Source organism: Cucurbita moschata, unplaced genomic scaffold (genome assembly GCF_002738365.1).
Source record: "Cucurbita moschata cultivar Rifu unplaced genomic scaffold, Cmos_1.0 Cmo_Scf00043, whole genome shotgun sequence".
Taxonomy (NCBI): Eukaryota; Viridiplantae; Streptophyta; class Magnoliopsida; order Cucurbitales; family Cucurbitaceae; genus Cucurbita; species Cucurbita moschata.
Genome location: NW_019268559.1, coordinates 956,731 through 981,313, shown reverse-complemented (window position 1 = coordinate 981,313; position 24,583 = coordinate 956,731). Strand labels below are relative to the sequence as shown.

The following is a 24,583-nucleotide window of genomic DNA, read 5'->3' as shown; positions in this document are numbered from 1 at the left end:
GTAGTAGAATAGATTATTTAGTTGATTAATTTTAGAATTTTTTTTTTTTTTTTGACATACAACCGCTCAAACTGTTGAGGATTATTGAGAGTGAGTCCCACCTTCGTTAATTTAGTGGAAGATCATGAGTTTATAAGTGAGGAATACAATTTCGATTGATATGATGCCTTTTGGGGAATCCCAAAGCAAAACCATGACAACTTATACTCAATGTGGACAATATCATACCATTGTGGAAAGTCGTGATTTCTAACACAAACTTCACAAACTTCACATCCTTATTAATTCATTCAGTTATTCATCTTTTTCCTTCCTCCCTCCCTCCTTTTTGAGAAGTAAAATGAGTTGGTGAAGAATGAGTAAAAGTGGTGTGGAAAAGGAAGAGAAAAAAAAAAAAAAAAAAATCTTAAACAGCTTAATTAATAATTAGTGGGAGGGTTTTAATTGGCAATGATTAAAATTTTAGTAACAAGGCAAGTTACCAAAACTATTCAAAGCAAAGAAAAGATGAATGAAATTAACAAAATGATTTCCACAAAAAAAAAAAAAAAAAAAAACCTTTTATTTTGGTGTTTCCATTAATTTAACTAGCTTTTATTATAAAGTTGAATCCACTCCCTTGTCCTTCAGTATACACTACGCCTCCACTATGCATTTTTGTGCTAACTTTATATTAATGCCAAAATTTAACCACTCTCTATTAAATAATTTATGGAAGTATGTATTTAATGGTGTAAAATAATAGTTGTCCAAATTTTATTTAGTTTTTAGGTTTAGAATTGAAAAGGGTTGGTATGTTGTATACAAAGTGGGTTTACATAACTTTCCATTTAGGTTAGTTAGTAAATATATTATTTATAATATATAGTTTTTTAGTTGCGAAATTAAAGTATAAATCTTATTGTGATTCTTCATATATGTTTGCATAAAATATTTTACTAAGGAAATAAATATATAAATTTGATGAAAGAACGCTACTGGGGGCTGGAAGCAGAGAGGGGCAGGAATTATTTAATAAATTCAAACCTGAAAGGGGCAAAAATATTATAAAAATAATTGTGTGGCGATAAATCGCGAGAAATTGGTTGGAAAATTATTGAGCTGACCGTTGGAAGGGGGAGGGGTTTGTACTAGTTTGTGAACTTTTTATTACTCCGGTGGCTGCCCCACACTCAAATCCCACGCGCCCTCAACTCCAACGGCTCACTCATCTCCTCTCTTCACTGCTTGATTCCTTCCCCTTCCATCACGCATATACTTGTCAGGGCCACAAAGCGAGTAGAGTAGTTTTACATACTCGCCGCGATTGTTTACTTTCTTTTTCCCTTTTTTTTTCTTTTTCAAATTGGCGAATGAGATCCAGGGAAATACGACCGTTCCTCGTGATCGACGCCATTGCCATCTTGCGTCTGTTGTCTTCGTCGCTTCTCCCACCCAAACCCAAACGTTCTCTGTTACTTACTTTTTTTTCCTTTTAACAATTCTGAAATTTTTTATTTACACAAACTCCAACTTTCTTTATCTCTCTTTCTCTCTCAGATGACACGAAGACAAGGACGTTTCGTTCACACTCTAAAGTAGATTGAAAATTGGAGGACTGTAAAACCTCAGTCCCGACCTCCTTACCCCGAAGCTCAGAGAGATACAGACAGAGCGAGAGAGAGAGCTTAGAAATGGTAGCTGGGAAGGTGAAGCTCGCAATGGGGCTGCAGAAGTCTCCGGCGAGTAGAAAGGTTGAGAGTTCACCGAAGCCATCCACCCCGGCACAGCCTTCTCCGAGCTCTGGTAAAATTTCTCAGAAAACTGTCTTCTCCCGCTCGTTTGGTGTGTATTTCCCGCGCTCTTCTGCTCAGGTTCAGCCTCGACTGCCTGACGTGACGGAGCTCCTCCAGTTGGTGGAGGAGTTGCGTGACAGAGAGGCGCGATTGAAGACTGACCTATTGGAGCACAAGCTGTTGAAGGAATCTGTCGCCATTGTTCCTATGCTTGAGAACGAGATCGCTACGAAAGATGCGGAGATTGAGAGAGCGTCTAAGCGGATACTGTTTTTGGAGGCGGAGAATGAGAGATTAAGAGTTGAAGTGGAGGAAGTTAAACAGAGTGTTGAGGAACAGAGGAGAGAGAGTCAAGAGAGAGTAAAAGCAATGGAAGGTGAAATCGCGGAGCTGAAGAAAATGGCGTTGGATCGACGCAGAATGGAGCTTATTTTGGAGAACGACGAGCTTTCGGCGTCGCAGAGGTTCCAGGGATTAATGGAGGTCTCGGGAAAATCTAACCTAATCAGGAGCCTCAAAAGACCGACCAAGTTTTCGGATACTGTTGTTACTCAAGACAATCATAAGGTTGAACAACCAGAGGCGAAGAAAGAAGAGGTTGAAACCGAGAGACCGAGACACTCGCGAAGTAATTCTGAAGAACTCGCCGAGTCCACTCTATCTAACGTAAAATCGCGAATACCTAGGGTTCCAAAACCTCCTCCCAAACCTTCTTCCTCTTCCTCTTCCTCTGCCACTTCCTCCTCCTCCTCCACATCAACTGGCTCTTCTGGTGATGCTGAGAAAAAGATCCCAGCCCCACCCCCTGTCCCAACCAAGCCAACGCCACCGCCGCCTCCTCCTCCACCTTCGAAGTCGGCTCCGCCTCCTCCTCCACCGCCTCCCAAGGGTAAGAGGCCGACGCCGGCGAAGGTGCGACGAATACCGGAGGTTGTGGAGTTCTATCACTCATTAATGCGGAGGGATTCTCGGCGAGAACTCGGCTCCGGTGTTACGGAACCGCCGTCCTCCGCCAATGCTCGTGACATGATCGGAGAGATCGAGAACCGGTCCACCCACTTGCTCGCTGTAAGTCACCGGTCATGTACTCTGTCTCTTAATTTTTTCAGGTGTTTAATTTACGATTATGCCACTATGCGGAGCCTTTTGTCAGTGAGAATTGACTAGTCCTCAAATTTTTTGGATTATTGTAGAAAATGTCTTTTATATTTTTTGGTTTTGGATGAACGAACCCTTTTTTTTTTTTTTAAATTAGTATTTTAACTCCTAGATAATGTGAATTTCCAATGAACTCCGGACAAATTTCAATGGAAATTTATAAACTCCAGCTGAAATTCAAGAATCCAGCCAAATTCCGGCCGGAATTCATGATTTCCAGAAATAAAAAAACAACTCTGTTTCTTATTATTATTATTATTTTATCTCTCTTTCTTTTGAATAAATGATTTATTTAGTTTTTATTATTAAAGTAAAAAAAAAACATTATCTCAAATTTTTTAATTTTGACCAACAAAATTATTTGCATTGATTAGATTGCATCATGGAACAAAAATTCAGTTTTATAATTTCAAATATAATTTTCGCTTTTTTTTTTCCTCTCAAGACTGGCAATTCAGTAATTTCAAGTTGAAATGTTTTCTCAATTCACATGGCTTTTTCTTTTTGGAGGTTAAGTAATTCAAATGTACACTTGGCCTTCCCCCTCTCGTTTTTCAAATACAAAATAGAAAAGAAAAGAAAAGAAAAGCAAAGGCTAAACGAAGCGAAAGCTAATCATAGAGAATTAATTTTGTTTGAAGCCAATGCCAAATAAAGATTCCAAATAAAGATTGATTTTGAGTAATATCAACTCCATCATCTATGTATTGAAGAAAAAAAAAAGTTACTTTAACTATTATTCTTTTTGGGTTTTGTTTTTACTATGATTCTCATGAATAATGAATCCCCCGTGTTACTTGCAGATAAAGACGGATGTAGAGACTCAAGGGGATTTCATAAGGTTCTTGATCAAAGAAGTTGAAAATGCTTCATTTACTGACATCGAGGACGTTGTGCCATTTGTGAAATGGTTGGATGATGAGCTCTCATATCTGGTGGATGAAAGAGCCGTGCTTAAGCACTTCCAGTGGCCGGAGCAGAAGGCCGATGCTCTACGTGAGGCTGCATTTGGCTATTGTGATCTAAAGAAGCTGGAAGCCGAAGCGTCATCCTTTCGTGGTGATGCCCGCCAGCCCTGTGGTTCGGCTCTCAAGAAGATGCAAGCTTTGCTTGAAAAGTATTCACCATCTTACTAATTGATTTTCACCTTTGCTCCTTTAGTTTCGTTTCTTAGTGTCTGTTCTTTATGCGCAACAGGTTGGAGCATGGAGTATACAATCTGTCTAGAATGCGTGAATCTGCAACTAAGAGATACAAAGCATTTCAAATTCCAGTGGAATGGATGCTTGATAGTGGAATTGTGAGTCAGGTAAATCCCCCATCTCTCTCCAAATTAAACAAATATAGTTTAATTCTTGTAGCTTAGTTCGGCTGGTGGGTAGGAGTATCCAAGAACAGATGACTGCTCTGATTAATTAAAATAATTAAGTTGTTGATCCATTTAGGTGTGGTCCCTTTTAATGGTGGATCCGTTGTGGGAGAGACAGGGAAATAACTCTGACAAACTCTACAGCGTAATGTAATATAAATATGGAGAATAGTTTAGAAGATGACAAAAAGGATGTTTTGATTTTGCCTTATTTTCCTCTACCCTTTGCCTGCACGCGCACATGGGAATTCCCAGATTTCCAAACTTCACCTTCTTGTCTGCTTTATATATGGCTCTCTTAAATTATGGGGCTAGCAAGAGAATCAGATTCTTCTTGTTTGCTATATGCAAAAATTGATTCTTTTTATAAGTTTCTTTAGAATGAATAAGCATACTGGGAGTTGTTTGATAATAAGTAGTATTCATGCATTTTATAACTCAACTAAGCCCTTGGAAGCTCCGGAATGCATTGTTTTAGAAAGAGAGAGTACATTAACGAATGTTAGAAGTACTTATTGTTTGCGTTCAAAATATGGTATGATGGTGGTCCAGTAGAAGCCAAGTTGGGTATTGTTCAATACGTTCACGTGGTATTAGTTAAGTTAGTGGGTTGAAATGAAATGGGTCTGATCTGAGTCAATTAATGTGTCACAGATCAAGCTTGTCTCTGTAAAATTAGCAATGAAGTACATGAAAAGAGTATCCGCAGAGCTTGAAACAGTGGGTGGTGGACCTGAAGAAGAAGAGTTGATTGTTCGAGGCGTTCGATTTGCTTTCCGTGTGCATCAGGTAATTTTAAAGGGACCCCGTCTCCTTACTGACATCAATTAAATTCTGTGGTTAAGTTCTTCATAAACTTGTTATTATGTGCAGTTTGCTGGAGGGTTTGATGTGGAAACAATGAGGGCATTTCAAGAGCTGAGAGACAAGGCAAGTTCATGTCACGTACAATGCCAAAACCAGCAACATAAGTACGTATGCAGTAGCAACAGGCCTACAACTTGTTAATCTGCAGCAATCTCAGCTTCAGAGGGCTCTGTTTTTTGGGTGTAAAGATCATGTTTGTGAATATTAATGGCAGCGGCGGCGGCTTTGTTGGGATGGAACTCCAATTTATTCATTTAAAAAGCAAATGAACTGAAGTGAGGTGATATTATTATTATTAATTATATGGGAAAAAAGGAAGGGGGAGGGAGGCCAGGCCATTTTCTTCGTTCATTTGCATTCAACTTTCAACCTTTTCCTCTTTATATATGCTCTGTCGTCGTCCTCTGAAAACATCGGCAACTGTTGACTGGTTGATGCTGAATGAAGGGTGTTCTTTATAATATTCTTCTTCCCTCATGTATTCTTATTCTTATTCTTATTGTTATTTTTAAATAAGTAACTTTGCTCTAATTTATTCATAAAATCATCTGTTAAGTGTAGAGTGACAAATAAATAAATATATATCTGAATATGATTTACACTTAAAGTTTTGATCAATTTAACTAATATGATGTAAGGTTTTTTATTTTAATTTTAATACCAAAAAAAATTAGTGACAATGAATTAATTTTAAAAAAATTTAATGTATATGTGTAAAATCTTAAAATATTGAAACTAAATAAAAATTAAATTCAAAAATATATATAATATAATATTCTCTTTTTTAATTTTTTTTTATTTTTTATATCAAATTTAGGGTAATCCTTGTAAATCCCCGTTCGGACAGTGGACTTGGATTTGTAGCTTTCTTACGCATTTGGCAACGCGTCAGCTGCCAGTTCATTGGGTGATTTCAGGTTTCATTCTTACCTTCATTCCAATAATCATCCTTCATCTTCTGCGCATTTGATCTGCCCTCGAGTTTTTCGCCTTGTCAAAGCTGCTGCTGCGTTGTCCATGGAGGTCGAGAAAGGTGCACAATCTGCTCCTGTTGGCAGCACAGCTCTGCCCATGAAGCTCTTGTTTGTCGAGATGGGCGTTGGCTACGATCAACATGGGTGAATTCTCAGCTCTTTTTCTTTTTATACTTACAAGTGTTAATTTCGGGAATACAATTACAAACTCGTTTTCAGAGAGAAAAGAAGGAGATTAACGAGTTTATTCTCTTTTGCCACAGTCAAGATATCACGGCTGCTGCAATGCGAGCCTGCAGGGATGCCATATGCTCCAATTCGATTCCAGCATTCCGTAGAGGTATGTCTCAGTGGATTTCATATCCTCGCGCTATTTGTTATCTGCTTAATTAATCATGTGACAGGAGATATGAGTTCCTGAATTAAGCTCCTTGTTCTTGGCAGCTTTGATTTAACATTAGAATTTAAGCAATGTAGTCTTTCCTTACTCCATAATAGGCTGTTCGTGTGCTTTCTGTTTATTTTGGTTGGTAATGCTTGAATCAGTGCACTCTACCTCCTATAAACTACTTTCATTTACATATATATGGATCTTGTTTTTATTTGAGTAGTCATGACACTGTTCTGGATTTATTTTCAAATTCAGAATCTCATTTTTATGGACTTCTGCCTTCTGCAAATTAAGTTTATGTTGAAAGAATGCTGCTAATTTCTTTATGTTTAATATCTTAATGGGGACTAATGACAAGGTGTAATGTAGGTACCATTCCTGGAGTTTCATTTGGAGAGATGAAACTACAGATCAAACTTGGAGTTCCACAGTCGCTTCAACAATCCTTGGATGTTGAAAAAGTCAAGTCCGTCTTTCCATAGTGAGTGCTGAACTATTTTAAGTTTGATGACTAAATTTTTTTGGGGAAAACACAGAGCACTCTTTCTTGTGTCAAGCTACACCTTTTTATTGATAATATGTAGCTGTTAAGGGCTACACCTTGTGTTTGAGGTCAGCTCATTAGTAACCTAGCAGAGAGGGTATACAAACACAGTTCATATCCTGACAATGGGATGAATAAGTTAAACTACTAGCTAAGCTATCTTTGCAAAATAACCTAGCAGACAGGGGATGGGACAGTAACTAGGCACAAAGGCAAATGTAATAATCCAAAAGCAACAGAAGCTGCAGCAAAGATTTGGTTTGGCTGCTCAACTGTAGAAGAAGGCCGATTAGATTAAGATGCTGTGCTGGTTCGTGGCTTGCTTTAATGCCCCTCCCCCACCTGAACTTGTGGGGGTTTCAATCCCTCCAAGCTTCTCTGTAGAACGTAATATTTGTAGGCAGCTTGAGCCTTGAGGTTAAGTGATGAGGATTTGCAAGTGTCGCCTTAATTTATTTACACTGCAAAGAATTTTCAGTCCCATACATGTTGAGTCCTGCAGGGTCCCTGTTGCACTGAAAGTTATTGGATCACTTTTCAATCCATGTTTTCAATTTCTGGTTCCTTGCTTATCAAAAATTAAGCGTGACAAGCTTTCACCTCACTATAGGTTAATTCCAGATGCATCTCTTATTACTTTACCAAAAAGCAATCTAATTAATCAGCATCTTTCAAGGAGAAATATTTGAACAAAATCTGTAAGGAACCCTTTTATCCTTGTTTTGGTTAGTTCTTGTGATTAATATGTAAGAACATAGACAAGAGTAATACCTCGAACACAAGTAGGGAAGAGCGTGATTTAGAGTTGATGAAGGCACCCAACTATGAACAATTGTTCTGAACTGTTAGAGCTAATCTCTTGGAGCTTGTTTTGGACTTTGCAAGGCCTTGTTCGGTTTGCATACATGATACATCTTTAAATTTTTTCGAGTCAAAATGTCCTCCTGTTCTCTCAATTCAAAGAGGCGTTATTTATGTTCAATTACTTTAGTTCCAAGCCTTTTACTAATGTTATGGCTATCAACAGACTTTCTACACTTAACCTCAGCTGACTTGATCACTTGAAGTTTTTTTGAGGAGATAGACAGCAGAGGGATTGAGGCTGTGAGGATTCACTGTTGGTGGGCCAAGATGATATAAATAATCCTTAATCTCCGAACTGTTCGTTCTTATCACATGTCAAAGACTCAAAATAGAGATGCTTACTAGGTTCTTTTCTAATCGAGGGCCCTAGGCACTCATATGTCATTTCTCAGTTTTAAAGGACTAGATACTTGCTTGGGATCTAGGTTATTTATTATTATCATTTTAATTCTAGGCTCTGCCAAATAAGTTCTGTCTCTTAGATTGATCTGATAGGAGTGCATTCATCCCCTAAGCCAGCTATAAGCCTGTAACACAGATGATGAAGTCTGAGGTTTAGATTTCTTTTCCAATTATGCCAAGATTCTCTGAGAGCTGCTTCATCTTGCTCTGATAATCTGTCAAGCTAAATGCTCTTTTCTTTGTCCTCTGGGTTTGCCACCACAACATCCTTTTAGTCTTTTCCAAATTTTCTGAGCTACTTGTGCTGTAACCTCCAGAGTGAGTGGGTTGCACAACCATGTAGAAGTTGATCAGTAGTCTAGTAACTAACTTCGTCAATTTGGCTTCAAAATTTATTTTTCTGTGCGAATCATGATTAACTACCCTGTTGCTTGCTTTTCTGTTGGTCTGCCATTTCGATTTAGTACTCTTGGAACCAGTTATTTTGAAATGCCATGTTAGTGAGAAAGATTGTTTGAATTGACTAACATTATCGTCCACGGATGATAGTGAACACCTCTAAACTATCATTTTCGGAAGATTATTGAATCTTTCCATTATTTGATTTACTGCAGTGGGAAGATTCTGAATGTTGAGGTTGTCGAGGGTGGCTTAATATGCTCCAGCGGTGTTCATGTAGAAGAAATGGGAGACAAAAATGATGACTGTTACATAGTAAATGCCGCCGTATATGTTGGCTACTAATTCTTGTTGCCTTATTTTCCTTTCGAAGACCTTGAGGATTATTTACCAGTCATCTTTGATTGTAACTACACAGTTAGTTATGCTTGATGCATACATTGACGTTTCAGTTTCCTTGGAGATATTGCTAGAACCGCAGGGTTATTTCTGGGCTCGATTAATCGCTCAATTTTAGTATTCCTTGGTTTCAACGTTCTGCAATATACTGTTTCAAACTCATTTTTTGGTTATCAGCATCTATGATCAATAAACGAACTGCCCATATCCAGTTCGTGGAATGATTCAATCGGACCCATATCTTAAAGATGCGCAATAGAGTATTTTATTCCAGTTTATTACCAAGCAAGATGCCATCTTGATACCATCTCACTTGTATTCTTTCCTTATCGATTTGAAACAATTTTCTGAAACTGCAACAAATAGAATCATCAATTACTTTGTACAATTGCTTTGTTGCCATTACATTTTTTTTCTTCCAATTCCCGTTAAGGTGGTTAATTAAATGAATGAAGTTCTTTCTTCTAACACTTCCTGTGAGGAATTGCAGAGACGAAAAGAACCCCAAGTGTTTCAGGCTTGGCCTTCACATGGTAAAAACTGCATAGAGAAGCTGGTTCCAAGTGTCGGGCAAGCCGGGAAGGCACCAGTGGCTGCAATCTGGTCCTCCGCCTTCCCCGCTGTAAGTAGAGGGATGTGCATCTTTCCGGAGTTGCGACAACGTTGTGATGTCCAGCAAGAAAACGGGCTTCCTTATTCTACTCAGCACTCTCTTCACAATTTCCACCGCTGGTGGCGCCCCTGCTGGATACAGTGACCCTGAGAGCGGTACGCTTTCTCCATTGCAACTCCTCCTTGGTTGGTTCCAATCCTTTCCCCTGGTAAAAAGTGTTAACATCAATTTTTCCAGTTGAGAAAGAAAAACAAAGTTATATTCTTAAATTCTGCAGAAACTAGTTGAGCAGGTATAACTAACGGAGTTTTCTGGTGTGAAAATTACTGCTCAACAGCAAAATAGTTAAAAAGAAAACGAGGAATAGCAATGCATTAAATAGGTAGACACAAGTAGGACATTGTTTTTCGTCGGCAGATGAAAAAGCGATTTGCATGTCAATTTCCATTTTCATGTATACACTTTTACAGACCTCCGATGACAGGCGTGAGTTTTACTTACTCATAATGAGTGGGGGAGATTCCCTGGAAAATGACTCTGGTTTTGCTTGGATCAACATTCATGTCCACCCATCTTGCCCAGGTGGTCAGCCCTTGATAGAAGGCCTCCAGACGATCCATATCTTTCTTCACTGCATTTCCTACTTGCACATAATCCCACCTGAGCAACAGCACTCGCAACCATCAGATTTTACCTTACCATCACCAACCACATCAGCATGATGAAGAAAAAAAAAGAGGTTGATCTTACGCTTGGGATCTTCCAGTGTGGGTCCACCAGTGCCAAGAGTTGAATATGAGCACGTCCATTCCCTTCCACACATTGCCTCCTTCAATGGAATCAAGCTTTAGTACTCGTCCAACCTTCTCTCTCACTACGTCCACAAGGTAGGGCGTTCTGTGAAGAAGCAAGCTTACTCCATACTCCTGCACACACCAGATTGTTCCCTCTTCTTCATTGGTTAGGTATATTATTATAAATTATTGAACAGAAAGTTATTATTCGTGTTTATTATTATTATTAATATTATTATTGTTTGCATATGGTTTTGTTATATTATTTGTTTTGTACTCTTGCAGGAGAACCCGAAAAACAGCTTTTGAAAAAGTGAATAAAGAATAGAGAATAAAGAAGCAGACAATTAGTATACTGTGAAGTGGGAGATTTTGAAACAGAAAATTGGAGATAAAGAAAAAGGGGAAAGAACTCGCCTCGAAAATCACAGTAGAGAGTGATTCCCTCCTGACTATGGAGATTTTGGCTTTTGGTGCCGACGCTAGGATCATACATGTCAAGGATTGCCACATGTTCAGACTCAGTGAGTCGCCTACAAACATTATCCTCTTCCCTCTCCACCTACTCAGAAGCTCCAGCCCATCAAACCTTCAAAGAAATGAACACATTTTCTTAGACAGACAGAGATAGCTGCTTTGATTTTGCTCCCACATTTTCAGAGAAGGAAGCTTGACTTTTGCAAGGAGAGCAGGATTGGCTAAAAATGGAAAACCTTACAAGAAGGAAAGAAAAGAATGGAGGAGTAGTACCTTGGAAGATCACAGAAGTCAGGTTTCCAAGTGTACTTGAGGTAAGATCGATCTGGTCTGCCATACTTTTGGCAGTTAAACTCAGGGTCTATGAATGGACAGTTTGAAGATTCATAAAGAGGCAAAGAAGGATCAAAAACCCATTTGCCTTGGAACAAATTGCACCCCCTCCCTAGCTTGCTACTTCCCACATTGCTTATGTTATAGAAATCCTCAGCTTTAGCAGCTCCAAGCAAAAAGAGAAACAGAAGTTGTAAAAGCAGGAGAGACAGAGCTCTGAATCGAAAACCCATCTCAGATTTTGGGCTCTGACTGCAAAGAAAGGGAGGGGAGCTTTGGGTAATAGAAATAGAATAGAAAGAAGCAAGTGGGTCTATATAGAGACAAACAAGAGAAAAGCCTGATTATTATCATTATCATTATCATTACTATTATTTAAATCTTTTAAAACTTTATTCCATGAGCTGGGAATTGAATTATCTTGGCTGGATTGATGAAGGCAGATACAATTGTGGGAGTTGAAATTGAGAGTGAGTTGCAGTGCGCTGGTTTGCACATCGAGGGCCATAGCATATTACCCACCAAGCAATGATGCACATGGCTCAATGATGTTTTGGTTATCTAACTACCCAACTTTATTTCTTATTTTTTTATTCTACCTTTCAGTTTCTTCATTCAAATATCCATATAATATATCGATGCAATTACATGTATTAAAGGATTCCAAAGTGAGTTTGAATGATTTGGTGGAATCAAGTATGTCCCATCAGCCTAACGTGTTGCTAAAGCTATGTTGATGTTCTTATGTATGATAACTTTATCACACATTCAAATCAAAAGATATCCTTACTGGATAAGTTAAGAGGCTCTTTTTTATTATTACCCTCATTTTGGATGGAGTATGCTTCTTCAACAAAAACCCAGCTTCTATTTCTTCTACTTTCTCTCATTTTTTTTAACATTTAATACTGTTTGAGCCTTGAATTATATCTTATATTTTATCTAATAAATTCTATTTATGAAATTAAATAACGTAGAATGTACTTTATTACAGCTACGTAGGAATTAATTATAGTAAAGTGAGCACCACACGATTAACTTGGGGCTATTCTTTTGCTTTCATAGGTATGAAAGTCAAAAAGAAATTAAGATAACGACCCCTTTTTTTTATATATATATAAATAAGTTGAGAATTGGAATTACAGTGATTTTTATAAATACTGACGTAAGGAATTAAAGTTTTGCAATAAACACAAAAATTTAAATGAAGAGCTTATAATTTATGAGCTTTAAAGATAAGGATTGTACGAAAAACTGGGTCTGAGGCTCTGAGCCGCCAGCCCCACCTCCCAAACAACCTTCCAAACACAGACCGAGTTAGGTCGCATGCAATTTTCAAACTTTTATTTCATAATTAATTTTTAAAAATTTTATTTTGTTCATCAGTTTTTCAATTAATATTCGAGTTTCACAAGAAGTTTAGGCCTCCTTTGATGAATTTATTGCTGTCTTGGCACTTTGCCTAAGTGGGTTTTATAGCACTGCGCGTAATAACTGCATCACTCCTTAAATCGAGTGTTGACCCATTTGCACTGCTCTAAAAAGTCTTTATCTTAATTAATAGCGACGGAGAACAGGATTTTTCAATTAAGAATGAATTAACAGTAAAATTTAAAAATATTCCCATATAAAATAAAGATCTGTTTGTGTAAAGTTTGGATATGAACGGAGAAGGGAGAAGAAAGGAGGGTGGGTGGGTGATTATGAATGATTGGAGCCTCCTAATTGGTCATGCTCATCAATGAACAAGCTTAAGGAACAATCAATGTTTGGTTAAGTAAGTAGTAATTTGGTGTTAGAAAAGTTGATTAAAGTTGTGGGTTCCCCACAGGTTGTTCAAAATTAAGATTTAGAATTAGGCAAACAAATGTGTAACTAATTATCCTCTAAAAATGGTCAATCTGCTATCATTTCAAATGAGGCTGCTGCTGCTGGTGGTGGGCTAGTGTAGCTGTCTTCATTTGAAGCTGGAGGCCCACTTACGAGTGCAATTTGGTGAGCCTACTCCTTCCTTTATTTTCAATCAAACTGCACAAAATATTTCACAAAAGAAGACCCTTCTATGCTTTTCAGGCGTGTTTCGCCAAACATCTATTACTCATCACAACAATCATATTTACCCAATCATCTTCACCCTACCCTACCCTACCCTCCATTATATCATTAATCTTTTTACACACCATCATTAAATTAATATAAAAATATTGTTCTCTGCTTCCTATTCAAATATAATTTGTGCAAGATTCTTATGGTTGAGGCTAGTTGGACAACATGTAGGGTATATTCAACCACTGGCTCTAATCCTTGTTGCCATAAATTTCTCAGGCATGGTGCCATAAATTGTCCAATAGTTGCTTTCTTCGTCTCTCTCCATAGACATAGAAAAGAGGTAAAGTATTATCACATCAAGTCGGTCTAGTTGAATTACCTTCTAGATGATTCATTGTGACGTTTTGTTGTTATCCGTCGACTTTGTTTATGAGATCTTATTTCTAGATTAATCTAACTTTATTTTTGTGACTGAAATTACATCTTATATTACGGATCCTAATTCGTTGGTTCTTACTTGATGCTCACAAATAATACAACCTGGATATGAATGAAGTTGATGGTTAAAAGTGGTTTTTTATTTTTCTCTTTTAAATATACACACGTGTGAAGCAAATGAGTGATGGGCTTTCAAGATATAATGGGCTTTAACGAGCCCATATGGATCTTGAATTGGGCCTGTTCGGATGCGGTCGTAATAAGGGATCGTGAGAAACCCCACGCGATCAGAACAACCATATCAGGATAAGGCTCTTTCTTCCTCCGAACCAACATTAGCTGAAAGGGGGAAACACAGTCAGTCCAACAATGGCAGCGATATCGGTAATTTCGTCCCTATGTGTTTCCACTGTCCGCGTTCCTTCAGCTTCACTTGTATTCTCCACTGGTTCTAGAAGTTCCTCCATATCTCTAAATACCGCAAACAACGCTTCTGCCCGTCCTGGACTGCTTCATTGTTCGTTTCTTCCTTCTTCCTCCCTTTCGTGTAAATCATCCTTCTCAGGTGAGGGATTCCTTCACTCCAATTTATGTATTGGTTCGAGTGATTTAATGATTTCGCATTATTGCTTGCTCATTTGCCAATGTAATGGAGTTTATAGGAAGTAGTTCGCTGAAGTATTTATTTGCTGTATTGTGCGTTTATTACTTTCTAGGGCCCTTGCATTTCGAATTGTATACGTTCAAGGTCGCTGGGTTTGATAACTTCATGCTTGCATTCGATTTGTTATGAATTCTCTTGTATTTTCCTTTTTATTCTTCCCGGTAACCGAATTGTAAGCGAATTATCCGTTGTGTTTTACTTGTTGAGGGGAAAGACTATGCCCCGCTTCCTGCAACATTGCGGCGCCTTCTAGCGATACTTAGTTCTGTTGATATAGATTTTGTAACATTAACTTTATGCGAAAGAAGTACTAATTTGCAGGCTTGTCGTTGGGTTTGGATTGGAGTCCTAAAATTGGGGTCGGACAAGGAAAGCGTCGGAGCTTAGTGGTTAGGGCTGGAAAGGCTGCACTATGTCAGACCAAAAGAAACAGGTCGCGTAAATCCTTAGCTCGGACTCATGGCTTTCGCCGACGAATGCGAACCACCAATGGTAGAGCTGTTCTAAAGCGCAGACGTGCCAAGGGTAGAAAGGTTCTCTGCACAAAGTCCAACCCTAGCAGCGGAAAGCGTGCTTAAGCTTTTCTCGCTTTAACTATTTCTAAGGTAAATTAGGCAATGTTGTCTAATTCACTCTTCGAATGACTGCTCAAGATAGCTCATTATATTATATGATGCTTTGTTATTGATTCATTTGAATGTTCCTTAACTCAGATTATCAATGTTAAATTCAAATTACTGGATTCGACTAGCTTATGTGATTCATACTTTCCCATTGTTCATTTGAAAATCTCCTCTGAACTGGAATATGTACTCTGAGGCTTCAGGTTTGTTGTTTCTCATCTAATGTTAGGCCTTCTCGTCATTAATGTTTGGGTCTGAAATCTGAATCATATCAGTTTCTCTCTAAAATTGTTGTTGCTTGAGCTACTCTGTAGTTTATTAGATACAGATTGAAAACTATACCAAATTTCACGACAACAAGAAGAGCAATAGATTGAAAACTCAGAGTCGAGTTTATGAAAGCTCTATCTATTCTTACAATAATTATAATAATGGAACAAAAAAAATTCTTAGCTCTTCTTTTATTTTTCCACATGATCAAAGCTGTACAACAAAAATGAGAGCCCTTTCTGAAAATTCATTTCTTGCTTCACTAGAAGATGCTCGCTTTCTTCTGCTATGTTGGGGTATTTTTTTGCTTCTGATGAAAAAATTATGGAGCACAGGAGTTAACATCAGAGATTAAAAAGGTAAACTTTTAGAACTGGTGCTAATGACCAATCTCTTGAGTTTTGCTGGATCTCCCACATTGGCCCGTCCAGTAATCAACTCCATATTCTTATACAAGCTCCGTTTCACCAAATTCTTCATCATGTTCCTCCCTTCCTGAGCCTCTATCTGATTTACAGGCGACCCAATCACTATTCTACCCGTCTGTGGCCCAGAATGTGGATCCATTTTTCCTTGCTTCTCATTCTTAAACCATTGTAACAGCTTGTGTGCCCTCTTTTGAGCCAGTGGACTGCCTAGTAATGCCACTTCAAGAAGCACTGCAACAATGCCTGACTTCGCCATCTTCTCTCTCTGTTCTGAGCTCTGATGAGCCAATATCATTAAGATATAAGCGGAAAACTCGATAGATTTTGGTTCGTCCTCCCATGTCATAATCTCTATGAGGGCATCCGGGACCATTGGACTGCTCTCCATAGCCTTCTTTCCCTGTGAAGTCACCACCAAGTTTCCCAATGCTGCGAGGGCTCTATGTGAAAGGCCTTTCGATGAGGACATTTTCAAGAGGGTGTGCACCACACCATTTGAGACCAGAGGCCCTACATTTTCTAGAACTGTGGAGATGTTATGCAGAGTTCCAATGCAACATTTTTGGGTCTCGAAATTTGAGGTTGAATCTAGAATCTCCACAATAAATGGGATGGCATTTTCATTCGTCTGTAAGGCAGTAGTGAAATGGGAATTGATCAGAGACGACAGTGCCAACAACAGTCTTGCAAAATCGTGCTTTGCTGATTCATCCATGGCTCGGATGTCACTGGGAAGTTTGTGTAAGATTCCTGCCTCCACCATGAGGGCTTTGTTCCTAAAGAATAGTACAAACAAAGAACAATAAGTCCAACTTTTGGTAGAGATTCTTGAAAAAACACAAGTCAGGCCAAATGCCAAATGCTGACTTTGGCCACAACAGTTCAGACTTTAGAGGCAGGTAAAAGTACCCACAAACTCGATATACAATTACATAAACTAAAAGCGAACATCTTTTTTATTATTATGATGCAAACTAACCATTTGATTCTGATTTCAATTAAGACAGATCCAAAACTTCACTGCACTAAGCACATGGCTATCTTGCCAGAATATAGAGTTGACCCATATCCTTCAAAAATTTCCTCTCTATCTTAATTAATATATGGGAGCTTTTGGTTGTCTATGTTTATGTATACCCTTTTTTCCAAATTTGGAATATCGAGGAAATCCTTATTGCTGCACGTCTTTGAGTAAGGTTCTGTCTTCAAATTGATATGGAAATCCATAATTTCTATTCACTACTGGGGAAAGTTTTTCATTGAAAAGTACAGAACACTCACACATGGATGCACGTAATAAAACAGGGAGCAGAAAATTTTGAAGGATTTTAAGTGACTTACTCGAAGCTTCCTTTGGCAAGCTCAAGTAACGCTTGCACAGCCACTTCCGGCCGCCCCATGGTATCGGACGCCACCATTGAAACCAAGGCCGGCACAACCCCTAGTTCCACCACTAATTTCTTCACCTTCACGTCCTCTTTAGAAATTTTACCAATCACGTCGGCTGCAATCTCCTTCTCTTCCCAGTCCCCGAAGTGGAGCTTCTTCACCGTCCTTCGTAACGCCGCCGCGGATTCATCGGCACCACGGCTAACTCCGCCACTACGGTTCCAATCAGCATCTGCAACTTGTATAACTTCATTACTAGTTTCTGTAAATTTGGGTGAAGTAATGATTGAAGCAGTGGGCGAGATATACGGTTTTTTGGGCGTTTTGGAACAGAGGAATCTTCGGATTCGATTGAAGAACCGGTGCTTCACATTTGAGTAAACCCAAATGGGAGTTTGAGGAGAAGAAGACGAAGAAGAAGAAGAAGAAATGGAGGACATGGGGTTCATGATCAGAGAAAGAAATGAAGATTGAATGAATTATGAGAGAGATATAGAGAAGCAAACAGAGGGAAGTGAAGGCACATGCACTCCCCCGAACCCAATACTTAATATCATCCCATGCCTCCTCTCAACAGTCGCATTTTTAAATTTTAAATGAACGATTTCAATTAAAGAGAACAAGAAAGAACGTACGAAGGATACCGCTAATACTCTATGGTATTAGAAACACATTTTCTCTTAATTATTATTATTATTTTGATCGCTTAATTATATAATTAGTCTAACCTTATACTAATTTTTCCATCTTAAAATAATAGTTTGAATCAGCTTCGGGGAAGAATTTGTGTAATAATCGAGGCGTCCAGATCTCTGAATATTAATTGTGATTAAGTAAATTTAACATCTTAAATATATCTAAAAGATGTTGTCCGTAGAGCTACACCAAGAAAAGGGAACAAATTTCTGAAATATGAATCCCGAATCTACCAAGAGGCTGTCGTATTTAATGTAACATCCAGATTCCATATTTGTTCATTAAATGTATTTTTCATCCTTTTTTTTTGTTCTTTCTTTTAAATAGACAGTAAGAGAAATACCGGTAGGAAATCACTCAACTAATTGCAAGAACTTTTAAAAAAAAACATGTCGGACTTGCAATAGCTATAGATTATGAAATTTGGTTGACGAATGGATTGATATCACTATAACAATTTTTGTTTATATGAGCTAATAGATGAAAAGTCGGGGACTGGCAATAGCTAATGATAATGAAATTTGAACACAGTTATGTATTGAACCAAGAAAGAAGCATCTGCAAGACACATACATGACTAACTAAGGATTCAAGAAAAATACTAAATTTGGAATTTGATTTTTTCAGTCAGTGCTTATGTACAAAAAATGTTATTGAATTGATGTTATACAATACATTGAATGTCTGCATCAAATTTCGATACATCCATCATCATCATCACCACTACCATCCGTGTAATTGTCCCAGTCCAGTTGAAAAGAGCTAGTTGATTTCATCAACTCTGTAAGTCCGGTCAAATCTTCCAAATAAGTTGGATGGTTGATCGCTTGAAGAATAAAATCCATGCCCCTATTACGATATTCAGATACAACCTGCAAAATGAATATCATCATGAATCATGCTTGATGCTTGATATTAAAAGAAGGGGAAAACAACCCAAGAAGCATTCAGCAATTGAACCTGTTAAGCTTAATCTTCCTTAAAATAAACAGGTTTAGAAAATGAGAGAAGAAACTTCTAGTAGATTCAGGCTACATCCTCTCTAGACTATTACTGAATGACCTTCCTGGTTTAGCGGTTCAGAAACTGAAACTCTTTCCATATTTGATATCATTGTTCCCAGAGTTGCAGCCATTACATCTTCAGCTAAATTCAATAATCTTTGTATGAGCGTGCTTCAAGAGGAAATGGTGTTGGAAGGAATTTTCGCGAGGACAGTTGTATCGCTTTGGAGAGTTACCACCTAATCCAACTGTTTGAACCATTCAAATGTCCAAAATAATTGGATATTGGATTGGTACGAGCAGGTAAATTAACTGAATCCATTTTCTTCTACATCTCTAATTAGGTCGATTATGCTAGTCCCAAAATCCAAACGTCAAGGTCTACGAATATGAATTGAAATGTTTGAATCAACCTTTGTGTGTGTGTGTGTGTGTGTGTCTCTTTGTGCGTTTTTGTGTGTGGCATTAACTTACCAGGCTGGAGCAAGCTGTACAAGTATTTGATGAACGGCCAACAAGTGTCATCTGAGAAAACTGTGAGAGGGAGCCTCGAATTTGATGGGGCAAGATACCCAGAGGTTGCTCAGATGCTCCAGAGTTCGATAGTTCACATTCAGCATATATTCTGTACAATTTGGAGTAAAGACCAATAAGGCATTGTCAAACACCTCTGAAACCAAGTATAAACCCCCATTAACTCGACTTCTCACACCTAAGCAACTTTTCAGTAGTCAAGACACAGAAATTTCAAGCCTTTACCACCACTGTCTGAGAAGGCTTACCCTTCGGGATGATGTAAAATTCCAACCAGAAGTTCAACTGCAATGGCTGACGCAATGGGAGCAAGCCCTGGGCGAGTAACAGTGCATTGTTGATCCAATGTGCGATTGGCAGTTGACTGCAAGAACATGCAACTTGAGAATAAGCACAAAAAAAAAAAAAAACAACAACCAAACTGCAGCACATGAGCTTGAGAAAATTACATCAATGGGCGCAACAACATCATTACAGAAGTAACAGCCCAATCTCTGCTTTGTGTTTGCAGCATTTAAAGAAAGATTGGCTATATTGGTTTGAGATGTGGAATCATGGCAGGAACCAGAAGGACCAGCTCCATGGCGCATAACTAAGAAACTATCAAACCCCAAAGCTGCAGTGATTGTAACCTGCAAACCAGTAAAATACATTAAAAATTGAAATGCGATGTATGAGAAGCCTATACACAATTTCTTCAACAAAAATATACCTTGTTTGTATTGGCACATAGAAGTGTAGGAAGCCACCGACTTTCCCTAGTATCAGTCAACAAGAAAACTGCATCATGAGAATTAATTAAATCATCGAGTCGTCTACAATCATCAAGCATGCTGGCTGCTTCATTGTCTGAAACAGGATGACCAGGCATTGGTATGGAAATCACAACACCTTCGGCTTCCTAGTTTTTTTTTTTGAAGGAAAAGAAAAAACCACAAATGAATAAAATGATAAAATCAGGTAATTTTCTCTCTGCTGGGGTCATGCATCAAATTTTACCATGGCGGGAAAAATTCGATTGAGACTTTTAACTGCTGCTTCGGCTTTAAAGTCACCACCATTGAGGCAGTCCTCCATTGTGTAAAGTGATTGCCTCAATGGATTCGACATAGCTACCCTTCCACTGTCAACTAGTGTAATTTTCCGTATACCCCATGCCTACAAATGAGTCACCTGTCAACAAATAGATAGAAACTAACTACAAGTACAACTTTCTACAAAGCACTCACCATAAGCATACGTGCAACCTGACATCCAAGAGTACCTGCCCCAAGCAAGAGACACTTGAGAGAAGACAAGATGTTTATGTTTAAAGAAGGCAAAGCACGCCACCTCATTAGTCTCAAATTCAAATCTGCAGCTGATATAGCTAACCTGTCAACAATGTACATATCAGTCAATAACTGCACATCCTCTTCCTCGACCAAAATGCCTGGAACATAGAAATATACCGAGTTGGGTCCATGGATTTTGCAAGGTTAATAGATTTATGGCATTTCTTCCCTCTGTTCAGCTCCCATCCAACCACATTAGGCATGCATTGTTGATCTCTAAACCCTATAGAAAAAAGAAGAAGAAAAAGTTGGCTGAGCTACTTTGTGGGTTAGAGAAAAAACTGGCGCTGCTACAAACTTCTTTTACTACCTTGGGTATCATCGATCAAAGCTTTACCAACAAGAGATAAAGTAAGATCTGCAAAACCACGGTTCTCTCTGTAGCATAAAAAGTTCACCGACTTCAGATTCCATCTCGAGTAAATTAGAGCTAGGAAGTTGCGAAGAGGCCAACCAGGATTATTTGGAAGATGACAGGGGTCATAAAAGCCAAAAAGAAGCTGCAAGAAGAGACTAGACAGGCTATAAGAAAGTTTCATCAATAATTGTATGGTCATGAGAGCTCATAGCACTTTTAATCACCAAACTATCTAATGGAACTATCTGTCTAGTAAAAGCCTACTTTCCTTACTAGAAGAGTAACCCCAACAGACCTTTTCCCCATTGTTTTGGCAGGCTTCAAAATCTCTCAGATGCTTAATGCTAGCTTGAGAACTTGAATCAATATTCACCAAGAAAAAAGGTATGTCTGCAGCAGGATGAAAATTATACAGTAAAAAACCAAAACTTCACTTGTAATCTATAAAACTCTGAAACAGCGAAGAATGCAAGCCTACCAGAAGTTAGGTTTGAGCTGCGCCACTGAGCAAAACTTGAGGAAACTGATTCAGCCTATATATTAAAACAAAATATAAATATAAAAATTGCAATAGCTTTTTGAACACTTAACAACAGGATATAGACATAGTTAAAATCTAGCATACTTCTTCCAAGTTAAACCAGTGTGAAGCAGGTTTCAGTTCAACTACAGTTGCTGGAGGATTGAGAACAAGAGCAGGGAAAGCAAACCAATAGTGAAAGTTCCATTTCTTCAAGTCTGCAAATGAGATCAAAAGGAATCTTGCAAGTACTGAACTATCCTCTATAGCTTTTCCGCTGAGAATATCCTCCCAAATCTAGTCACGACAATGGAGAATTGAGCTTGTAACACAAACTTAACGCAAACAATCTGCAAGATTTTGTGATGTAATAACTTTATCCTAAACAAAAAATAGAAACTGCCACTGCCCGTGTACTGTATCCAAGAAATGAAAATCATTGAGCGTAATATACCTTCTTTGCTTCAGATTTTAGTAAGCTTAGCTTGTCAAGGGCATGGAAGCTTTCCACAGTATTTGTATTGTATAAGATTCCAGGAACAGAGCACCTATTCCTGTTGCCTTTAGTAGTTAATGGTGCTGATGATTCGCTGCTTACTTCGGAAGGCAATGACTCAGATAGAAGCGTCAAATGATTTGACACTTGAGAATGTGCACAAGGTGCAAAGAAACCTACAAGGAGATGGTTCTTGATTGTCTTAATACATACGCGCTGTGAATAACCAAAGTAAGCCATCTAAAGAATGCTAATGCATTGACGAAGTATAAAGATCCAAATTATGTATCTTTTATTTTCTTTTCTGGTTGCAGAGAGAACCATTGCATATAAGCAAAATCAAACTATATATTATCAGAAGTTAGAATTTAAAGGATATCCAAAACAAACAAGTATTCAAATTCAAACAGTATATTCATCAAATATATGATTCCGCTTAATCACATTGATTAACCAACATTCTATCCTCGTCAAAGAGTTTGATTTGGAGTCAAGACCTGACTTTAGGTCATGAGATCAACTGAAATACGAAATCGTTGACACCATAATTTGTGGCCTCTAGGAATCGGGAATCACACAACAAAAGAAAGAAAGAAAGAATAAGAAAAAGAAGAAGAAGCGGACCAGTGATTGGAATAGGGGAATCGTCGATGCCTAGTTCATTGAGCTTCAAGGAAGAGAGCCTATGCCAGAATCCTTCGTCCACCAAGCTTTGGAATGGTGCGAATTGCAATATAGATCCCTTATCGTTAGCGGCCATAGTCTTCTTCTTCTCGCTCTATTTCCTCTGTCGATGGGGGAAGTCTGAACAAGAAGAACTAGATTCCGTCTGGCCCTGTAATTTTGCCTCGTAAATCGCAAGACGCTTAAGAGAAAGAATTTTGGTATTTTTTAAATGGCCGAAGTCGCCTTATAGTTTTACATTTTTAATTCATTTATCTAATTAAAAGTTTTTTTAATTCTAGAAAAATAATAAAATAATCATTTTTTTCGTTTAAAAAATATTTATATTTTGAAATAAAATAAATAATTTTATCTATCATTTAGACTACCTTCTTTTTAACATATTGATATTATTTTCTAAAAATTATTTATTCAATAAGTTGAAACTAATATATAGATAATCATCCAATTGGGAGTAGCACGGTTAAATACTAATTGTTCCGTTTAACTTAATTATATATATATATATGATATGTGTTTTAAATTATTTATTTATTGTATAAAATATGTGATTTGGTTAAAATTGATGGAAGATTAAGTATGACGTATTTTAAATGTAATTCTGGTATTTAGAATGATATAATTAGGCTGCTCTGTAATAGCATTGAGATGTATTTCTAATAAAAAATAGTAATTTATTAACCAATTTAGTTACTACGAGAAAGAGGAGGCAAAAGAAGTTTCATCCACAAAATCCTAACCAACTCCGGGAATCAATGAGATCCCGTCCTATAAAATGACCTTCATTTCCAATTATTCAAATCACTCCTCTCAATTTCACTTCAAATTTATCCCTCCAACAAAAGAAGCAGGAGCAGGGCAGTGCAGGGCAAGGCAGGGGTACAATCATAATAAAAATGGCAAAATCCTCTGCTGCTATCATCCTTCTTTCTGCCCTCTGTTTCCTCTCCTTCCTCGACGTCACCCTCTCCGAAAAAGATCGCTTCTTCGTCGACGGGCGTGTTTACTGTGACACCTGCCGCATCCAGATCATCACCCGCATCAGCACATTCTTGGAAGGTAAGTAAGTTGGTATCCATCCTACGTTGTGTATTTGTGTTTCCTAAATGATTGAATTGGTTATCAGGAGCAAAGGTGAAGTTGGAATGCCGGAAGGAAGGAGGAGGAAACGTGACGCTGAGTAGGGAGGCGGAGACCGACAACAACGGAAAATACCGCATTGAAGTGGAGGGAGACCGTGAGGAGGAAATTTGCGAAGTGTCACTGGTGAAGAGTAGCGAGGAGGAATGCAGTGAGCTTCCTAGCGATGGATTTGCTCATCGGGCCAGAGTCAGCATCACTGCCAACAATGGTATCACAAGCCCTGTTCGTCAAGCCAACCCACTGGGCTTCATGAGGAAGGAGTCCGATCCGGGGTGCAAGGAGGTTGTTCGTCAGCTTGGATACGATGAGGCTGGCCTTCTTGTTTGAGCCCCCCACTCTCTGTATTCCTTGTTCCATTAAATAATATTATCAACCCCGCCCTGACTTGCCCTGCCCTGCCCTGCTTCGCCTTATCTAATGTATGCACTCTACCCTCTTTAATAAACTCTATTTATTTTAATCCAAGGCTCAATTTATTCTCTTTCTTTCTTTATATGAATGCCGTGCATCACACGCTATATATGTATATATATTATAACCCTATTGTTTAATTTATCATTCATAATCTCAAGCCACATCGCCCATCCGGCAATA

The 24,583-nt window shown here is 38.2% G+C and overlaps 7 protein-coding genes across 7 annotated transcripts; 4 read left to right on the top strand and 3 right to left on the bottom strand.

Annotated features, from left to right (window-relative positions):
* Positions 1 to 1,373: 1,373 nt before the first annotated feature.
* On the top strand, positions 1,374 to 5,662 carry LOC111433856 (protein CHUP1, chloroplastic-like). The gene is made up of 5 exons (XM_023071104.1): positions 1,374 to 2,843; positions 3,737 to 4,050; positions 4,131 to 4,242; positions 4,957 to 5,091; positions 5,176 to 5,662. The coding sequence occupies exons 1-5, from the start codon at positions 1,674 to 1,676 to the stop codon at positions 5,308 to 5,310; spliced, it is 1,866 nt and encodes a 621-aa protein (XP_022926872.1). The 5' UTR covers positions 1,374 to 1,673; the 3' UTR covers positions 5,311 to 5,662.
* A 338-nt stretch (positions 5,663 to 6,000) lies between these two features.
* Positions 6,001 to 9,286, top strand: LOC111433613. The gene is made up of 4 exons (XM_023070703.1): positions 6,001 to 6,287; positions 6,407 to 6,483; positions 6,904 to 7,015; positions 8,959 to 9,286. The coding sequence occupies exons 1-4, from the start codon at positions 6,187 to 6,189 to the stop codon at positions 9,086 to 9,088; spliced, it is 420 nt and encodes a 139-aa protein (XP_022926471.1). The 5' UTR covers positions 6,001 to 6,186; the 3' UTR covers positions 9,089 to 9,286.
* Positions 9,287 to 9,421: 135 nt separating this feature from the next.
* LOC111433610 (protein trichome birefringence-like 38) lies at positions 9,422 to 12,017 on the bottom strand. The gene is made up of 5 exons (XM_023070700.1): positions 11,300 to 12,017; positions 10,967 to 11,138; positions 10,506 to 10,681; positions 10,257 to 10,415; positions 9,422 to 9,960 (listed from the first exon to the last, which is right to left on the bottom strand). Exons 1-5 carry the CDS (start codon positions 11,590 to 11,592, stop codon positions 9,669 to 9,671), a joined length of 1,092 nt encoding a protein of 363 aa, XP_022926468.1. The 5' UTR covers positions 11,593 to 12,017; the 3' UTR covers positions 9,422 to 9,668.
* A 2,091-nt stretch (positions 12,018 to 14,108) lies between these two features.
* On the top strand, positions 14,109 to 15,291 carry LOC111433612 (50S ribosomal protein L34, chloroplastic-like). The gene is made up of 2 exons (XM_023070702.1): positions 14,109 to 14,411; positions 14,832 to 15,291. Exons 1-2 carry the CDS (start codon positions 14,216 to 14,218, stop codon positions 15,086 to 15,088), a joined length of 453 nt encoding a protein of 150 aa, XP_022926470.1. The 5' UTR covers positions 14,109 to 14,215; the 3' UTR covers positions 15,089 to 15,291.
* A 211-nt stretch (positions 15,292 to 15,502) lies between these two features.
* On the bottom strand, positions 15,503 to 17,900 carry LOC111433609. The gene is made up of 2 exons (XM_023070699.1): positions 17,173 to 17,900; positions 15,503 to 16,607 (listed from the first exon to the last, which is right to left on the bottom strand). The coding sequence occupies exons 1-2, from the start codon at positions 17,667 to 17,669 to the stop codon at positions 15,755 to 15,757; spliced, it is 1,350 nt and encodes a 449-aa protein (XP_022926467.1). The 5' UTR covers positions 17,670 to 17,900; the 3' UTR covers positions 15,503 to 15,754.
* Positions 17,901 to 18,431: 531 nt separating this feature from the next.
* On the bottom strand, positions 18,432 to 23,039 carry LOC111433608 (ubiquitin-like modifier-activating enzyme atg7). The gene is made up of 14 exons (XM_023070698.1): positions 22,787 to 23,039; positions 22,121 to 22,338; positions 21,772 to 21,963; positions 21,625 to 21,679; positions 21,442 to 21,536; positions 21,099 to 21,288; positions 20,906 to 21,011; positions 20,684 to 20,828; positions 20,454 to 20,612; positions 20,167 to 20,355; positions 19,904 to 20,086; positions 19,703 to 19,818; positions 19,395 to 19,545; positions 18,432 to 18,788 (listed from the first exon to the last, which is right to left on the bottom strand). Exons 1-14 carry the CDS (start codon positions 22,920 to 22,922, stop codon positions 18,606 to 18,608), a joined length of 2,118 nt encoding a protein of 705 aa, XP_022926466.1. The 5' UTR covers positions 22,923 to 23,039; the 3' UTR covers positions 18,432 to 18,605.
* Positions 23,040 to 23,673: 634 nt separating this feature from the next.
* On the top strand, positions 23,674 to 24,449 carry LOC111433721 (olee1-like protein). The gene is made up of 2 exons (XM_023070885.1): positions 23,674 to 23,905; positions 23,973 to 24,449. Exons 1-2 carry the CDS (start codon positions 23,743 to 23,745, stop codon positions 24,314 to 24,316), a joined length of 507 nt encoding a protein of 168 aa, XP_022926653.1. The 5' UTR covers positions 23,674 to 23,742; the 3' UTR covers positions 24,317 to 24,449.
* Positions 24,450 to 24,583: the final 134 nt, after the last annotated feature.